Raw genomic sequence first — 18,728 nt, 5'->3', positions numbered from 1 at the left:
GATTTAAAGAAGAAAGTGGCGTGCACCTCGGGATCAACAGGACGGGGTCACCTTAGTTGGCTCTACCCGTCCCGAGTGAACTGGATCACTGATGGGGAGGGTTAGAGTCCCCTAGTCTTGCCTGTGAACCCGAGATGTTAGCGTCATCTTCCTCTTCTGAGAATCTGTTCACACTGACTTCCAGTAGTCAGTTCTTTTTTGAAAAAAGCCCCCTGGCAATCTCGTTCCCGCTTTGCCAAGGCTCACAAGATGTGCATATGTAGTTCTCCCAAGCCCCTCAGCCCCTTTGTCAAAGCATTTTTATCTACAATCAATTAAAAACAGAGCAAAAATATATAGCAAATACGCTGTACTTATGGTAATTCATTACTGTTTTAAAAATGTCCTACCAAATTTGCAAATTATGTCTGATATGCATTTTTCCAATGAATGAATACCAATAAATGTGCTTAGAAAGCTTTATTAATATGGCATTAATGAATAGAAAATAAACCTTTTCACACTATGAACCTATAGACTCACTTATGTACTATCGTTCAGCCTTCCATGGTCCTTTTACGTCCACGCATCTTTACCTCCTCGAGTTTGACTAAAACTGCTCCTCCTGGTTTATTCCCCATAGCATGACGGTATCCAACTAAAACTTCCTTAAATCTAAAATACATTACGACAGCATATATACATATGGAATCAGTCGCCGGTATTATACAAAGATAAATAAACGACCACTCATATAACTGAGTGATAATTTGACTTGCCAATGCCACCTATGAATCGAGCCTGTCTAGTTCACAGGTAAGACAGTGTTTAAGTGCTAATTCATATGCTGTCAAAGGCGGCTGGAAAAATTATATCAATGAAGTTTTTGACTTCTCTACAGTATCTTTAAGCAATGCCTTATGTTCTCTAAACTTTATGAGCCTTTTAAAAAGGCAGCGAGAAGCATGTCAATAGACAAGATATCATCCAAGCATTACCTATCTTCAAGAAGTGAATGTGTACTGGCGAATGCCCTTTCCAATACGTAAAGATCGACAGCCTTCTCTTCGACCTTTTCTGATACTCCACTAAGACCTAAATCGATGACCGCTACATTGGGTTCTTCTGTTGTCGACGGCAAAAGCAATGTGATGAAATTGGAAGTGGTCAAATCTCCATGCACGATGTGACTTTTGTGCATTAGCCCAATGATTTCACCCACCTAGGTAATCGAAAGCGATGTAGTTAGTTTTCAAGTTTCATGCATTTCTTGTGAATAAATACAAAGTACTTTCCCATTGTTTTCTCCGTCATGTGTAGATATAATCACGAAAGAATTAAGTTTTTACAAGCGATTTTTCGGCAAACTTTGAAATTTAATGATCTTTAAGCTATGCGCCGTTAACAAATTCATTTAAAGCGGTAAATACTCCAGTCCTTTAGAAACTTCTGAATGAAAATCAATCGAAAACTAAGAAGGAAAAACATTTTTTCACTTTTTTTGTTTTTTGGTCTCGAAAATCAATACTAAGTGGTTAAGTTTTTGTTTTTAGAAGGTCACAGCGCTGCTCAAATAGATTGGCGATTGGTGAAAACAGGTCGTACGTGAGTGCTGTGAACATCTGAGGAACGGATATTGAAGTGCTGAATACCAGAAAAGGGGTAACTAGGTATAGGGATTCGAAGGATAAAAACAAATTGCCACAATCGGGAAGGCTTTCCGCGAAAGGAGTGCTCGTTATCTATAAGTTCTGTCGACCAAAACTGGCATTCCACATGTAACGTGTTACAAAATTTTAACGGAAGTCCTGAAAATGCGTAAATTGCGTAATAGATGAGTCCCCCGTGAATTAACTTCAAGCCAATTGAAGACGCATGTGATGTATTCCACCTACAACTTGCGATATTTTAATTAAAAAGACAGCTTAGTAAAATACAGTCGCCATAGATAAGGCATGTTAAATTTCAATCGGAAAAAAAGCAGGTATGAGAATGACCTTGCCTTGGAGAGAAATAGAGTTCAATGGCAGTGTTGAGTAGGTTCGGACGTAAGGTAATTCTAGTACTTGCAATAGACATCAAGAATATTTACTATCATGAGATACTTATCGAAAATGAAACACTGAATGCAGCCTGCTAGGAGTTCCTTAAGAAATTCGCAGACCGTTGGCGTGACAATCCAAAGCACGCAATCTGGTTACTTGATAATAACGTCAAACCTATTGCGCAAATTACTTTCTGGATTAAGCAGAGAAATATCCAACATAGGCTTCAAACTACTTATTCCCCCAATCTAAGTCCGTGTGGCTACTAGGGCTACCATTCCTCAAAAAAAAAAAAAAACGAATTGGTTATCGATCTAATTCGAAAAGCCGTAGATGAAGTAACCAGATATAGGAACGCGAATAGTATATGGCTATTAAGAAGCTGGCAGAGTGCTGAGGTAGGTGGATAAGATATAAATGAGAGAATCTCTAACACATTAAAAAAATAATCGTTCTAACCCAAATAAAGCAAAAAATTGAAAATTTCAGATTTCACCGGGTTTGCTTGTAAAGGGATACAACTTACTCATAACGGGTCTTTTATAATACTTGTTTTAAATCTATCATTTTGTTAGCAAATATTCGGGGTATTGTGAACTAAGATATTGTATGCGTCTTTTATAATTAGCACCTACACATGACCAACAGTTCTTTGTGCTTAAGCAGGCATAATAAATTAGCTAACCTTTTGAAGCAATTTGTCGATCGCATCATATTTTGAGTCGACCTCTAAGTCCTTTAGGCATTCTCTTAGAGTTTGTCCCAGCAGTTTTTCAGTGACTAAGATTCTTTTTTGAAGGTTACAGTGGTAGAGAGCTGGAACTTTCACTCCCGCTTGCCGGCAACGAAGTAAACTTCGCGCTTCGTTCTTCATACGCTCCTTTAAATCGGAAATCAACGCAATTTAAGAAACGCGTGACGTAAGAAACATCAGAACACGTTTACCAGGAATTTTTGGTTCTCTCAGTCTGTAGTCAAGTAGCTTATAATGATGGATGCTCTTGTTCACTATATAGCTGAGACATAAACATTATTACATCTGCTGTATATATTGTCAAATTTATCGCTTTTAATTAATATCAATACTTTGTTATTAAAGTTCGCAACCGTTTACTGAGTAAGGCTAATTAATAAGATTCCGGCCTACCTTGCACATTAAATATTCGGAAGCATGTTGTATGTCTTCATGACTATCGCACTGGTTGTTCGTGGTGCATCGCGAGCACTACATTGTCCAATAGATTAATACGGGATAATTGTGAAACGTACACGTAACAGTTATTTCTGGGTTTACTCGAACAATATATTTACCTTGGTAAGATGTTCGTCCAGCTGGGGCAGGCGGTATGTCTTAACGAATCTTTGTTTAAAAATCGCTGGCCGACCACAAAAGGTACCTTCGTACACCTTAGCCTCGGCCCCTTGAATCAAGAACGACGTCGCCATCGGACTAAATCTACAAGAAAGAAGATCCATTCTTTGACTGTTATTTCTCATGCAATCGGTAAACGTATTCAAATATAATTTTCTTCCGAACATTTTAAATGAAAAATTTGTGGAATTCATGTCACATGGGCATATAACTTCTAAATTTTGCAACTTCCGTTACACAGTCCACCTTAAACCACAGATCATATCAGTTATTTAGTGTAACCAATTTAAAAAGGTATACATTTCCACGTACTTGCATTTACGTACGCTTGCGTTCAGCAAGCCTAAACTTTATTATCCATTGTTTTTTTCCACTTAGTCTTTGGTAAGGGTCCAAACGTCTTCAGTGTTCAGTTACAGGTATACTATCACGTAATACGTTAGATGTGAAATTATATGAACTTTCAAACAAAATTTCAAGAATCACACACTCACTGCATGAAATAAACAATGATCTAAGTGAAAAAATCTTCCAAGTGCATCATAATTACACTAGTACCAGCTGGTCGTTTTTCGCACGCGTCAACAATTGCGTTTTGAACATCAAGCGCTGCTGGTGCTATGAGTTTCGACGAGTAGTAACTATTTAACTAAATTTTCATCATCTGTCTGACTACCCGGCACTCTTCCGCACAACAATATAATATGTAAACATTACTTTGAGCTCCAAGGCTGGGCTCCGCAATTTCTCTGACACAACAAGCGGTTAGTAACAGCCAGTGGCGGGAAATCAGTGTAGATGCCATATTTGTTTACTACTGTCAATCAAGGTGTATGTACCTCCCTGAGCATGAATTTCCAATAGGTTTTATCATAACTCAGTGCTTCGATGTAATTAAATCTGTTTATTCAGCAGTCTGGGGTAGCATTAGTGAGAGGGAAAATGGTCAACATGTTCATCCCTACAACTGGTGCAGACACGTCAATCAGCAGCCACCAATTAGTTGCTTGTTTACATTTATTTTGGCGCGCACAAATGCCGGTGTAACAACAAGCGATATAATTGTATAACGTGCAAATCGTTGGATGAGTTTAGCTTCCTATGTCGATTAGTTACCAATGTTGTCCATAATAGAGAGGTAGAGAGAAACGGTCTTCACAGAAGTGTATGATGGAAGTTTAAGTTGGCCTTTAAAGTATATCAGGATACGATTAATATGCAATTTATCAATGGTAAGTGTAAAATCTTTGTTCAATTGAATAATGAATGTTTACTTGTCTAGTTAATCTGTAGTTCAACGATCAGATGGGAGAACATAGCGTTCATAGGAACAGCAACGTTTTGTTAATATAACAAAGTTACTATTTACTCGAATTTCTATTACTAGAATTTTAACGTCGAGTCTTTAGAAGCAGCTACTTGTTTCATGATGTTTAAGATTGATTTCTTGATTATGGTTTTATGAACTATTACGATACTAAAATGAATATCTTTTCTTAGAAATCACAGAATAGCTAAGTAGTTTCCAAGAACTCGCTTGTAAAATTTTTAGAAGAAGGGTTTTTGGAAATTAGGATACAGTTATTATAGAAAGTAGGATATAACTATTATGAGTTCGACAGATACCAAAATATACTTAGTTTATGTAGCTTAAATGGAAGTACTTTTATACGAGGGAGTCACACTCTAATCATATTAAATATTGAATCACAATTAAAATTCGAAAGAAGTCTTACAAGTAGAAAAGTTAGCAGAATGATACTACTTTGAGCCTTACCTTTTCGTTTATATTTATCGTATATTTACTGGATCTGATCCCGGATATTGTAGGTTTTTCATAGATCCTAGAGCAAAAACAAACCTCATGAAATGTATTGCAATCTAAGAACTAGTGGTATTAGTATTAATTTCATTATTTGTCAATACAACTGAATTTTCTTAGCACGTATCTTGCAGTAATTGCACAATTTTGCATTGCTTGCAGGCAGCTAATATATGAACGCCTGGCTAGCCCTACAACTGTAGTACTTTAATTGTCCAGTCACAGAAAAATACCAGCCCGTTACATTGACTTACAACTAATCAGAGAATACAATTTTCAGGAGGAGTCGGCATATAAAACTCCATCTCACTCACGACCAACTCATAGAAACTCCGCTTCAAGTAAGTATGTTACGATTGACTCTGCATTGCGTGCTTTTGATTGATTGGGAAACTGGATGAAATTATGAGAAATGTCAGGAAGCTACGTTTAGCTTTGGCACAAGATTGAGATAATAGTTTTTTGTATTAATTGAGCCGATCTTTTTACTCTCGAGGGCACGCGCTGGCCACGTATGAAACATACCATTTGATAGATGTGGTGTTTGTCAAAATGCTCCATTCGATGTAATAGATTGTATTAATTACTCACCCACTCAGCTGTAAGGTAATTTTTCGCTACAATCTTTTATGAAGATCGATAATATTCAGATAATACCAATTTAAATCAATTCTCGGTCGAGGTGGATACTGAAAAAATAATTGATATTGCAGCGTGGAACGCACCAAAGGGTGCAGCGATGGAGGAAGACATTATTCTTAGGCAAAAAATCCTGCTGAAAGCAAAGAGTATCGCCAACGTTTTTGCTAAGACTTAAAATGATTACAATGGAGTGATTTTTGTTCTGAAATTTATTGCACAAAATTATTGTATGAGAGTTCTAAAAACGGTAGGATCTACCTAGTATTGAAGCATACTAAGCTTGCTTTGTCGTTTGCTGACACATATATATATATATATGGTAGGCGGCCTAAATAATGATCGTGGGCATATGGCGCCCTAAATAATAGCCGTGGGCATATACTAATTCACATTAAATCAAATTATTCAATAAGTACATACAAATCTATTACAACTGAGTCGCGTTTTTCCGGTGGAATGACTTTATTCTGCGGCCGATATTCTTTATCGCCTAGTGGGTTTAGCTCGATTGTGTGCGTATCGGGTGGTATTCCATTATACTCAAAGCCGACTGATAGGTTTCAACTCTCAGCTTTCAACGCTCGTACACAAGTCGGCAGCACTAGGCCTACACAAGCGAGGCGTCCCGTCGTTTTGACGTATACCCTGTTGTCGCTGCAACACTCGGTAATGATCTCGGCTATTGTTTTTCCCGATAGGGTCTGTGCTTATTTTTTTCCAGAGGTATATTCGCACGTACTTCTTGCGGTTTTTGTGCAAGCTCGCACACATCGTGTCTACGTACGTAAGTGCTCTGGACCAAATATTTCCGCCTGGAAAATACTGATCCATCAGATAGCAAACAGCTTCCCGTGCATTTGATAACCCTGATGGAAGTTCGAAAAGAAAGGGCCTTAGGCTGATCCGACGTCCGAGCCGCACTCTCATCCGTTTTCAAGCCAAGTAGTGTTCACATAATGAAATTACACAATTCGCCGGAATTGTTCCACCAGACAGTGCTAGACTCCTATGGCATATAGTCTTGAACCACCCAAAATCACTCAGTATGTAAAATCACCCATGCTGTGGCGAAGAATATCCTAACACCGCTGGTCCCCGTATTTTTTTTAATGCCGCGCAAAGAATTTTTATTTTATATTTATAGTTTTTATTTAGCTTTATATTTTTAGAAAGGCTCCCTTGAGTATGAGACTGGAGAAGTCGCTAAAAGTAATGCCAGCCTTTGCAAAGTGGTATCTAGAAAGTCCGTTTCTTCCGAAGGAAAGTGTTTGTGCAACTTTATTAGCTTCCCCACGTCTCCTTTGCACCGATCCTGAAATCGAACCAAGCCAGGGCTGATCCTTGCAAATGTCTTACGACTTGGTCCGGTATCCATTTTCATTCCTTGTCAAACCACTAGTACTCCTCAGCTTATCGTTTGGGATACCGTTCGCCGACCTCCATTGGGTAATATTCCCAAGCTCCCATCTGTTCGAGCAACTTTTTTGTAACTTCACTCGCATCGCTTGCCACCAAAACGACTCGCGTAACTTTGTCATCGGCTGGCAGGGATAAACGCTTCATTGACACTCTCAATGCGCTTATACAGCTATAGACGACTATTCATTTATATATTTAGGCTATAATATTTGATTTATAATGGTATATGTCGGAACTTCTTAAGTAAGATAATATTAGGCAGCTAGTGGAGGTTCTGCACTTTTGCGCATCGCCCATATAGTTGGAAATCCTATCATCAATTATGGTTAGTGATATCTTTTCACGTAGTCTCTGAAGCGAAGCAAGTAATTTATTGCAAAATTGTATTTTGACACTAAACATCCTGAATTAAATTATTCCACTTAGTAACGAGTAATTTGAACAGAACGTTTATCGAATTTCAAACAGTTTTTAAAAAAGACTAAACGAAATATCGAACACCATCGTTTTAAATAAATCAGTTACCCATAGTGTAATTGTGAAACAGATTACATTATTAGGCAGTTATTTGAATTATTGCATATACCTGTGATTCTTTGTGCTATTGCTTTCAGGTAGTGGTGCACGTAACAATTCATCAAATAAAGCCCCTGTCTCTGAAAGACAACAGCTTCACCAAATCCTTAGGCAACAACAGCTACATACTACACCAAAATCTGGTGAGCCATTTATGCCTAAGATATAGTAATTGTTAAAGCAATACTTAACGTTAGCCACAATAGATTTCTCTTGTTCATGGAGAACTTATTCAACCATCTGACTGAGTTTCAATATATCAATAAGTTGTGCAGAAACAACGTATGATTTTTACACCTAATTAATGAGTTCCGCGGAACCATCGAACTTAACATATTTACAATTCCATCTTCGTTACAAACTAGAGCCAGTTATTCCTAATATGAGTAAAGGAAATACCTCTTAGCAATCTGAGACGATGCTTGTATGAATATTAATAGTTATAAACTTGTCTTCGTAAATCAAACAGTATATCAAAGTTATAATAAATAAGTAAATAATTTCATAAACATTTTTCTAAATTATATAAAGCAGAATGGTTCTTAATTACAAAATGGTACTTTTACAGCGTATCTTAAAATATTAATTAGGGAGTGAGCAACAAAGTTCTAAGAATTTTTTTTTATATTCTACGGATAAGACCTTACAAATATACACAAGCGATTAAAAAAAGATCGGTCGAGGCAGTCCATAGTGCAAAACTATTTATTAATAGAACGTGGTGATTACTTATAAATGTAGCGTACCTATTAAATATACGTTTTCGATGAACAGCCAAAATTTTAAAATTTTATTTTTTATTATCACTGATGGTCGGAGCTTCAATAAAATAGGATTAGGTAATGGATGGGTGTAACAGGGGGCGAACGCTAATTACAGAATTTCGAACCACCCGATCATTGTCAACTTATTTTATGCATAACTGAACAACATCAGCATTATTGATATACATGTATATGTCAACTTTTATAACTAATACAGTGATTTCTGTTTCCAATCACGCTTTTCGCATCCAATTGTTACACCCACGCAAATCATGGGATGCATAAGGAATTGGATTATCACTGAAATATCAAACTAAAGTTAGCTTTTAAAGGTCTCCTACAGGCATACGTAGCTGTTCTCAATGTTTTCAATGAGTAAGAAATCTTTATTTACTTCATGTACAACGAAAATGCCGTAGCATAACATCTTCGGACCATTCATTGATCAACCCTGACTCATCTAATGTTTGAAATGAGTCAGCTATGTGATTGAAGATGACGCTTTGAGCCATAAAATAAGATATCATGATCGACATAGCCACTTGCGGGATTGCCACAGAAGTGGGTATTTTTAGATAGATAAATTAAAAATGAATGTACACACCTGTAAGGCTCACGCTTAGCTAGTCTTTGAAATACAAATATTTTTAATTCCGGTCATTTTTTAAGGAACTCAGCTGTATAGGTGCTTTGATTCATTTACTATACCCTCAGTATATTTTGAACATGGCGCGCTGTTAGCGGGATGGACGTTAACGGCTGCTCTTATTAAAAGCAGCAAGCATTAGCCGGTTGTTTTTGTAAACAAGATTCCTAAAATTCATTCATCCATTCAGAAAATTCTCAGACCGAAAGTGTTTTACCCAAAAGCTTTGTAAGCGAGATTTCTGAATACTGCATATTTAATTTGAATTAATTTGACATGATGCTTGAAATCTTATATCAGTGGACTTACAGCGAGTAAGTCTTGATTAACAATTTTCTAAAGTGGTATGTTACAATTGTAATCATGAAATGGATTACGTACTGCTTGCACCGGCATATAGTTAAAGTGCCGCATAGATTTTGCTGCTATTCACAATCGTATAACTAATATTTATCATTATTCAACTCAATATGCATCTTAACGTTTATAATAAATAGTTTAGTCCGTTTATGCTTGGACTTTAAAATACCATTTTGTCTGATTGACATACACTAGTGTGCTGATTTAGCTTATGTCATTTTGTAACCCTTGTTGTGGTCATAAGCGAGCGCAACACGCACTAATTCATAGTATAATGTCTGCCAGGCTTTGTTATAACTGATAAGAGATTAATGTAAGATAAATTGATTAATGCATCTATGACTCGAATTTATTTATCATTGAACGCAGTTTCCAATTCTTTGGAAGTCGGGTCCTAAACGCTAGTTTATGGAAAGTAGAAGTTTATGCGAACTCAGTTTGTGGCGATTGACCTTTATGTATGTAACTGTTTCAGATTTTGAAAATTCAGTTAGATTCATCGAATCGGGCGTTGAGTTGGCTGAAGTTTGTGTGACGCCGAAGAGCACCCGAAAAAGTTGTGAGAAACGACATACTAGAGGCGAGACACCATTGCACGTAACGAGTGTACAAGGCGATTATAAACAGGTATACTTTATGCATGCTTAGATCTTTTACTCCGAACACTCTTAATGCCGGTCATTGCACGTGTTTGTTTTGCGGTACTACTTGGAATTGTAATGTCACAACCGTGGCATGTGAAAAATAGATTAGAAAATTGGATGTGACGAAAAACAGTTTCTTATAGCGGCATTTTTGCATTGCTTCAATCTGAAGCTACGTATCCACAGAGCCTTATGAAGCTAACCCTGGTTTTTAAAGTTAGCTAGACGATGCAAGTATTCATTCATTGTTTTATACTTACTAACGTTATTTAGGCGAATAACGTTATTTAGGTCATCCGAAAAATTATGATACAAATAGCACAAATTGCCAAAGGGGCTCAAGTTGACGCGCGCATTAAGCAGATTTTGCGGAGTTATGCTATTGTATTACGGCGTAGTCCATTCATACGCTTAGGTTTGCATATAATGTCATTTAATATCTGAACAAAGAAAGCAAATATACCAAAAGAAAGATGTCAAGGGCCATGTTTACGTTTGACACATAATCACAGGTAAGTTAGTGAGCTTATGTTGTTAAAAATACGTATCTTTTTACGTCGGGAGGATGAAAGGAACGGTTTACACTGATTGCTTTCTCAACTTGTAATTGAGATCAACGTGTACACACAAGGACGGTACAGAGGTCGCGACTTTTCGATATACAAAAGGTTTGAGGCGTGGACATAGATTTTATAACTTCGGTTTTCTGTGCTTAATAAAAACACGCAGCATTTTACCCGAATTTTAACAACAGATTGATTCAGTATGTATTCGTCGTCACTCTATATAACTCTCCCCCATTTATGTGTTCTTTCTCGGCGGAAATTCTCATACCTATTACTGAAGAAACTGCTTAATCAGATTTCGAGACCCACAGAATCGAGGTCGGTTATTGCTATATATGCTGAGCCTTTACTCAGAGGCCTCGTATTTAGATTTCCCGGCTGATTGTTAGTTATAATATGATAACTTTGTTCGAAAAATATGGCTTATAAACTGATAGCAATGGTGACTCTATGGTTTTTCGTGCAAGCTATCGCACTGCACACTGTAGATGCGAATCAATTAGGGTTTCTGGCTGTAATGTAATCGTAAATGACACATTGGTTTTTCAAAATGCATTTCATATTGTTAATGTATACTAAAATCATCTTAAGGTATGGGTGCACTCTGGCAGATACCAACAACATATTGTGTCTTTCGTTGGCAATTAGATCGTGAAACCTCTTCTTCGCCATAACGTGGATCCGGAGACATCAACGATAGACAGAAAAAGGACTACTGATCCATTGGTTGGGAAAACGATTCGAAAAGCCACTTCCTCTCTGAAGACTTGCAGCAACGGTGAGTCAAACGTTAGCGAAACCACTGAGGCAGAAGTAGACGAAAGCCAAAATAACATCTCGTTACTAACTACACCGTCGCCGTCAGCTTCGACATTACTGGACACTCCTCACATACCAGTCGGTAGGTTCATCGCTAAGGAACGTATATGATTTTTGATTTTGTCTTTTTATCCCCGTCACAAAGCGAATTTTGCTTGATTTCCTACGAAGTCTTATTATGTGCATACTCATGTGCACTCAATCCCTCGTGTATATCTACCTAATAATAATCTAGAAAACTGAAACCTTCTGCCTAACAAAAGATACATCAAAGCATTTATGAAATGCTTTATTCGAGGTAAACTGTTAAGCACGAAAAACGATGAAAAAGAATGATGAGAAGCATGAAAAAGACTCGTTAACACCAAACGAAATGTTGCTTTAACTTTACTACCGCTATTTGTATTACATTATTGTCATTTTTAGCACTACATCTTACGACTTGTGAAGTTACAATTGAGCATATAATGTCGAGACTAGCTACATGTATATTAGAGAGTGTTGCCTTGTTTTTTTTTTGTACCTAAAAAGCGATGATATGTTTTTAAGCTGTCAGTTGAACTGCCCGAATTTTTGAGGCACGATGCCTTTGCTTGGAGATGATGCTTTACCAATTACTACCACACATTTCGTAAACTAATATTATTTTTTATGCCTTAATGTAGGTGGAAATCGCCGACGCAGTTTATTTAAGATATCCAGTCCCAAAGTATTAGGAACTGACGTTGGCTTTACTGCCGGAGCAAGAATGGCATCCTCAGAGCAATCCCAACAAAATAATGGGAACTCCAGCGGTAGTAGTCGATCAGTTGGAGCCACTCAGCAACAACAACAACAGCAGCAGCAGCAGCAACAACAACAAGGCCAACAAACGAATTCGGCTTCTTCATCTTCAGCGGGTGGTCCTGGGTCGACAACTGGAAATAGTAGTAGTGGTTCTGCCGGAGAGGAAGTAGGCGGATCTTCAGCAGCAGCCAGTGCAAGCCCTAACAATAGGTCAATGAACATACATGCCATATTTACGTAGTTTATTTATGTTTCGAAAAATACAATTGTATCGCCTTAATATATACATGATATCTATACATGCCATATGTATAATGTTTATAAACAAATCTTTCGAATGCAGGACGACATTAATGAGGAGCATAAACCTTACTTTATTTGACTTATATTTCCTATCGAGCCGGTTTTACCTAAAGGCACTGAATGATCATAATTAGAAAGCCTTGTACGTTCTAACTTGGTGATGTGTCGAACATTTTGTGTAATAACAGTCGCTTGATTGGATCTCGTCAAGCGAAAGAAGATTCGCAAATGTTTGCTGCTGGTTCTGGTGGATCTTCCTCGGGATCCTCAGAAGGGGCAACAGGTATCTCTGGGAGGGCAGCTGAACCTCAGGGAATAGATGGAAGCCTCGCAAATGCTAAGGGTGGTGACGATGCTTCTGCTATACCGTCTTCCGTTACTACAGCAGGATCAGGGTCGGATGAGGCCTCTGCTCCATCTGTATCAGCTACATCCAGCCGTGGCAGTGGACAGGACAGTAGTTGTGAGCAGCAACAACAAGATGGAAACAACAGCAGCACTTCAAGCAGAGGTGGAAACGGTCAGGGGCAAATGGTTTTGACGGGAACCGGTTCCGATGCGGTGACAGATGGTGGCTCGTCTGGCGGTAACACCGGCGTTTCAGATGAGGGAGTGGACGCGGGCACTGCGTTATCAGCAGCTTCGGGAACTACTTTGGTCATACCAGTTCAAGTATGAGTATATGCTCCTAATCTCTTTTAATCTAATCATTTGATCTCGCTAATCTACTTTAATATGTATAGCTATGAGTATGCATATTAAAGGAGACTGAGCTTACCAACAGCTCTATGCTTGGTGCTTAAGCAGGCCGATCTATGAGTATGGTCCCCTCAATAATAAAAACCATGCGGACATCCTTCCCGTACCTCTAAGTAAATAAAGATGTTTTTCACCTCGATTTTACTTCGATTTCAGGGTGGTGGCATAAATTCGTCCTCTGGTGGCCAAAAGAGTACAAGTTCAGAACAAGAGCAAAGGGCAGACGACGCCGGAGAAGCCATGGACACCAGCGAACAACCCTCTTCAAAAGGTTCATTTCACGGTGCCGGCAAAAAGCGTCGTAAAAGTTTCGATAAAGACAATAACTCTCCCGCAGCGACGGTAAGCGGAGCAGCTTCTTGTTCACTGTCGGAACCAAGTACTGTAGGAAGATCTGAAAGGTTAGTGTTCAGTTTGCTTGAATAAATAGAGTGGATCACTGCCGCAGTGATCAGAGTTCAAAAAAAAAACTTTGCTTACTGCTGTGTGCCTTGATGCTGAGCTTCCAATGTCTGTGACTGATCTTTCGCTGTTATATTATAGAGAAAAGCCAAGTTATGACAACTAAATGTGATTTCCAATATATCTTGTAGATCGGACCGTGCCAAAACGGAGCTAATAAAGGCGGCTGCGCGTTCTCCAAGGCCGAAAAAACAGAAGGGCCGCAAGGATATAGAAAACAGGGGCGGTAGCGAAAAAGGAGAAAAAGATGATGTTAATAACGGAAAAGCGGAGAAAGACACAGCTGCGTCTGGTAGTGGCGGCAAAAGTGATAAGGGAGGCACAGATACGAGGAATGCCGTCTCAACAGACAAAAACAATAGCGACAACAAAGGATCTGCAGATAAATCTTCTGGGGCAACTTCTGAAAAAAGCAGTGACAAGAACAGCGCTAGTAGCGGAGGTAATGGTGAAAGTACTAGCGCCGAATTAAGCAGCGCCAGCGCTGCGAACTCTGGAGTGAGTAGTGGACCTCCTGGTATTGCTGCAGGTGGAAAGGCGGCAGAACGAAGCGACACCAGTAGCGGAAGCAATAAAAACAATAATAGTAACAATAATAACAGCAATGGCACTAATAACAATACTACTAACAGTAGCAATATCACTATCAACAGTAGCAATGCCAATGCCAGCAGCGGAAGCGATCACGAAGGAGGTGATAAGGACAGCATTGCATCGGGTGACTTAAAGGTAAGATATGCAACAAATGATGCATTTCATAAGCTTAAACTGTACCTTATGTGCTACTCAAAGGCTTTTGGCACTGAAGAAATTAACAATCTATATATATATGTATATATTGAGTTATTGGTACTAATTACTATATCTGCCATCATTTATCCTAATAGATAGAAAAATCAATTTTGTTGCATACTGCGCTTTATGAATCAGGTGCCGCCATTAAAGATTGTCCTGCCGCCGATGTCGTCTGCTTCAGGTGGAGAAAAAGAAAGCAATTCAAATGATGTTTCTGCCACTGTACCGAATTCAGCCAAAGCCAAACAGTTACCTTACATTGTCAACAGCCCTATTCCTGGTATGTCCCTAAGTGTCGAGCTGCTAGTAGGCGATTTACTCGAATCTCAGTTTAAATTTCCGAACATCTCTTTTTAGCCTTGTAAGATACCGGGGTTTATACCTGAAATGAAAAGAATGGCTTGCGTGGCCACTAGACATTGAAATTACATACGAGGCATACACACTGATTGATAATTTTGTTTTACTACAAAGATTATTGGCTGAGGTGGAACCAAATAGTGATGAATCAGATAAACAACAATGCGAGTTACTAAATTATGTCCATTGCTGTGTACTTGTCGTCTATATTGTGCTACATTAATGATAGGTAATTCTCCACAACCAGCAAGTCCGGCGGCCAATTCACCTCTCGAAACGAAGGAATGGCGAGAAGAAAGTAAACGGGTAACGCGAAGTAGTCAGAGGGCCCAAATACATGACAGTAACAACAACGATGAGGTAGGCGCAGGAGCTTTTTATTATTATTATTCGGCACCGGATATATTCATAAACTTTAGTGTACAGTTTGTTATTTTTGGTATAATTGTTTGAAGCCTCATGCTTATGAATACTCGGGAGCAAAAAAGTTAATGGTGTGATTCACGATTGCGCAAAGGCTTTTTGTGCTCACCATGGTAAGTTGCTGTATAGATAATGCTGTCCCAAGGATAGATTGCCCTCTGACATGTTGGTTGTGTCATAGGATGATGCACCGGCCCCATCCAGCGGTAAAACGCACCCTCGAAAACGCAAAATTCGTAACACTCGTGGCTCAGCTGCAGCAAGTAATAGTGGTCAGAGAGAATCCGCTCGAAGTACAGGAGCTACTCAGAACAATGCTGCCGGTAACAGTATTAGCGGCGACAATCGAGGAAGCAGTAATACTGACAAGTAAGTGTTCTGGATACAATTAATAGTAATAAACCTGATTAGTCGTTCCTTACTATAGCCTAGTCGCACGCAAATAGCTAATTTGCCTAAGTGTGACTAGCTGTGAGTTCGATGGCCAAAGGCATAGCGAGTGCTAATAGCCATCCGGTTTCACCGCTAAATGAGACTAAAGATTGTAAGTTAAGTTTTAAACTGAACAATTCGTTTCCTTACATCCTGTACCCAAAAACCTGCTGTAGTATCCTATTCTTGTCTTATTTGTGTTGATCTGTGCTTTGGGTAACGCAGAACATCAACTTCACTTAACGACGAAGAGGCCTTGGAGCTGCTTCCCCCTCCTGAAAAGGATTACTTTGGAGAACCATCGACAATGTTCAATCCGTACGAAGCCCTCAAAAACATCCGTCGTGCTGTAGACAAACGACGGGCAGCCCAAATCAGTGCGGAGATTCGACCGAAGATGCCGTTTAGCTTTAAGGATTATCTATTGAACAAGTATAATACCAAAAAGATTCTTTTTTTTCTTCAAATGCACAAGAGACCCTGAGTACTGAGTGAATGTCGATAATATTTGTTTTTTTTGAGGCTTGTCGAAAACAGTTTTAATGTATGGTCTAGTTCAATGCACAGATCCAATGAAGCTATAGCTTTTACTTTGCATTCAAGTATTTTCGCACGCAGTATCGTAGGAACCTCACTTTTTTGTTCTTGATATCGGGTAGATGCACGTATGCATTGGAGGGCAACCCGGCGTCTCGTCAAGGAATTGAGATGTCACCTCCGCCATGCGGGCTTTCGGCTCCTCTGAGAGACTTATTTGTAGAACAAGAAACTGCACGTTATCAGCTGCGCCTACAACAGCTCATGGAGCGCGACAAATTGGTGCTCGCAGCTGAGCAGGAGATTCTTCGTGTAAATGCTCATGAAGCCCGAGCTGCTGCTGGTCAGACGGTTAGTCATAAAGTTTATTTGTATCCTAAGTAATGTGTGTAACGTTCGCATGTTCAGTTATTTTAAAATCTAAGTATCTGTGTGAAAATTAAAAATCTCGTGGCAAAACAGTTGCGTTAGCAATTCAAGCATGGTAGAATTATATGAACATTTAAGCGTTTGAACGTGATTTTATATTAATAGCCATTGTCTTTGTTGGTATTAGACTAATCTGTTTGTATGTTGTGATAATTATTTTTATGTTTCTTTTATTATCGAATGGTATTATTCAGATTCCGCTATCGGTGACTACAGTACTGCGCGATATGGAAATATACAACACTCTTGATCCTGAGTCAAACTTATACAACCCGCGGACAGGAATGACCGCAGCTAACCCTCTTCTCGATAACAATGTAAAAGATCCCAGCAGGTACAATAATGGTCGATTATTCAAATCGTGGTTGCAGGTGAGTCTATGAGTGAGGTAAGGAGAAATCACCTCGAATCAATGTTACAATAAAAGTATGTTGGAAGCTTTTTTGTTATTATTTATTTTTTATCCTTATTTAGATGAGCTCATTTGTGGGAACAAGTAGGTCTCATGTCATATGTGGTGGGACAGATTCATTGCAGTTTGTTCACAGTCTTTTCGGCATGTAAGGACCATTAGCGATTGTTCTTATACACTTGTTGTTATTATTATTGGTTTCTATAGAGAACTTTTCGTACTTTTTTATCCCAGGATACTGACGATAAATGGGAACGCGAGAAAGAATCACTTCTTTTGAGGCATCATAGTGAGGCAGAAGCACTACGGGCGGTACAAACCATGGACTGGACTTGGAAAGCGAAAGAATGTATTCCGGCAACCCCAGATAGCCAAGGGGATTCAAAGAGTGATGTCAAAGCTGACGACAAGGGCGTTACCAGTGACAAAGAACGAAACGGCGGTAGTGAAAAGGACAAGCACAACTTGGAACGCAATCTAGCACTTGATCTAAACCTCTGCGTTCCAATGGTGCACGTCAGTGATGATTTTGATCTTTTGCCATCGTAACTATTCGCCGGGAACAAAACAAACTGTATTCTAGATAGAGCTCAAAAGGAACAATAGCAACGCGGAAAAGTCAGCATCGTAATGTCCTAACACAGTCATGCACGACAGATAGATGCATTTTATAGGAACGTAATGAAGAACATAATGAAAAGGTAGATGGCACATGTAATGGCATAATGTGCTAATACGGGTACTATTGACAAACGAGATCCAGTGCTGAAGGACGACATGGACTAACGCGCTTTTTATGTGTTTGCTTCATAGATTGGATCTTGCGATTGATACAATATATTAAATTAATGTGACATTTTACTGTATATCTGATGTTCGCACACTAATGTGGAATCATACATTAGACTCTAGGGAATTTATTATTAGAAATGTGTATTATGGAAAGTAAATACGTGAGCCATACATTAAGTAGGTGGGTCCAAATATCTGAATATACCAGATGCAAATTGTGTATAGCTTGTGAATATAGAAGATTATTATTCGTAGGTAACCTGGAATAATCCTATTGGTAATGGGAATATAATAAAAATACATGTCATATGTAAAAATGGTTGTTACTACTTATCTGTATGATGCCAGTCAGTCGATCCCTCTGAAGTAAACATCAATAGTTAGGTATTTGACAAAAAAATTCGATTCCAGTACGTGAATTTGTACAGCTGCATTTCTGTTAAGGCATGCAGAACGAGAGTAGAATAGACCCAAATGATCGTCCTTAGAATTCGAAATACGCATCAGTAACTTCTTTTAAAAATAGTTTTCTAGGCCATTCATTATAACGAACAATATTATGTGTTGAAGAAATGACACGAAGT

The 18,728-nt window shown here is 38.6% G+C and overlaps 2 protein-coding genes across 6 annotated transcripts; one reads left to right on the top strand and one right to left on the bottom strand.

The window, feature by feature from the left end:
- Window positions 1-444: 444 nt before the first annotated feature.
- On the bottom strand, window positions 445-4,354 carry Tcs5 (TP53 regulating kinase). 4 transcript variants are annotated; one of them, XM_022846491.2, is made up of 5 exons: window positions 4,236-4,354; window positions 3,336-3,480; window positions 2,710-2,904; window positions 978-1,201; window positions 445-654 (listed from the first exon to the last, which is right to left on the bottom strand). In XM_022846491.2, exons 1-5 carry the CDS (start codon window positions 4,268-4,270, stop codon window positions 537-539), a joined length of 717 nt encoding a protein of 238 aa, XP_022702226.1. In that variant the 5' UTR covers window positions 4,271-4,354; the 3' UTR covers window positions 445-536. The 4 variants fall into 4 exon arrangements, with proteins under 4 accessions (XP_022702226.1, XP_022702227.1, XP_022702228.1 ...); XM_022846492.2 differs by lacking the exon at window positions 4,236-4,354 and adding an exon at window positions 3,891-4,188; XM_022846493.1 differs by lacking the exon at window positions 4,236-4,354 and adding an exon at window positions 3,709-4,187.
- A 108-nt stretch (window positions 4,355-4,462) lies between these two features.
- Window positions 4,463-18,461, top strand: LOC111267913 (uncharacterized). Of its 2 annotated transcripts, none has more exons than XM_022846489.2 (16): window positions 4,463-4,628; window positions 5,499-5,559; window positions 7,894-7,998; window positions 10,101-10,252; window positions 11,484-11,736; window positions 12,320-12,650; window positions 12,932-13,415; window positions 13,659-13,903; window positions 14,096-14,693; window positions 14,895-15,039; window positions 15,349-15,479; window positions 15,724-15,911; window positions 16,200-16,406; window positions 16,634-16,862; window positions 17,135-17,311; window positions 17,587-18,461. In XM_022846489.2, the coding sequence occupies exons 1-16, from the start codon at window positions 4,626-4,628 to the stop codon at window positions 17,899-17,901; spliced, it is 3,624 nt and encodes a 1,207-aa protein (XP_022702224.1). In that variant the 5' UTR covers window positions 4,463-4,625; the 3' UTR covers window positions 17,902-18,461. The 2 variants fall into 2 exon arrangements, with proteins under 2 accessions (XP_022702224.1, XP_022702225.1); XM_022846490.2 differs by having other exon boundaries at window positions 4,464-4,628; window positions 11,484-11,613.
- The last annotated feature ends 267 nt before the right edge of the window (window positions 18,462-18,728 follow it).

This window comes from Varroa jacobsoni, unplaced genomic scaffold (assembly GCF_002532875.2).
Source record: "Varroa jacobsoni isolate VJ856 unplaced genomic scaffold, vjacob_1.0 scaffold_1240, whole genome shotgun sequence".
Lineage (NCBI taxonomy): Eukaryota > Metazoa > Arthropoda > Arachnida > Mesostigmata > Varroidae > Varroa > Varroa jacobsoni.
The sequence above is the reverse complement of the archived record's forward strand: the minus strand, read 5'-3'. Positions and strand labels throughout refer to the sequence as shown.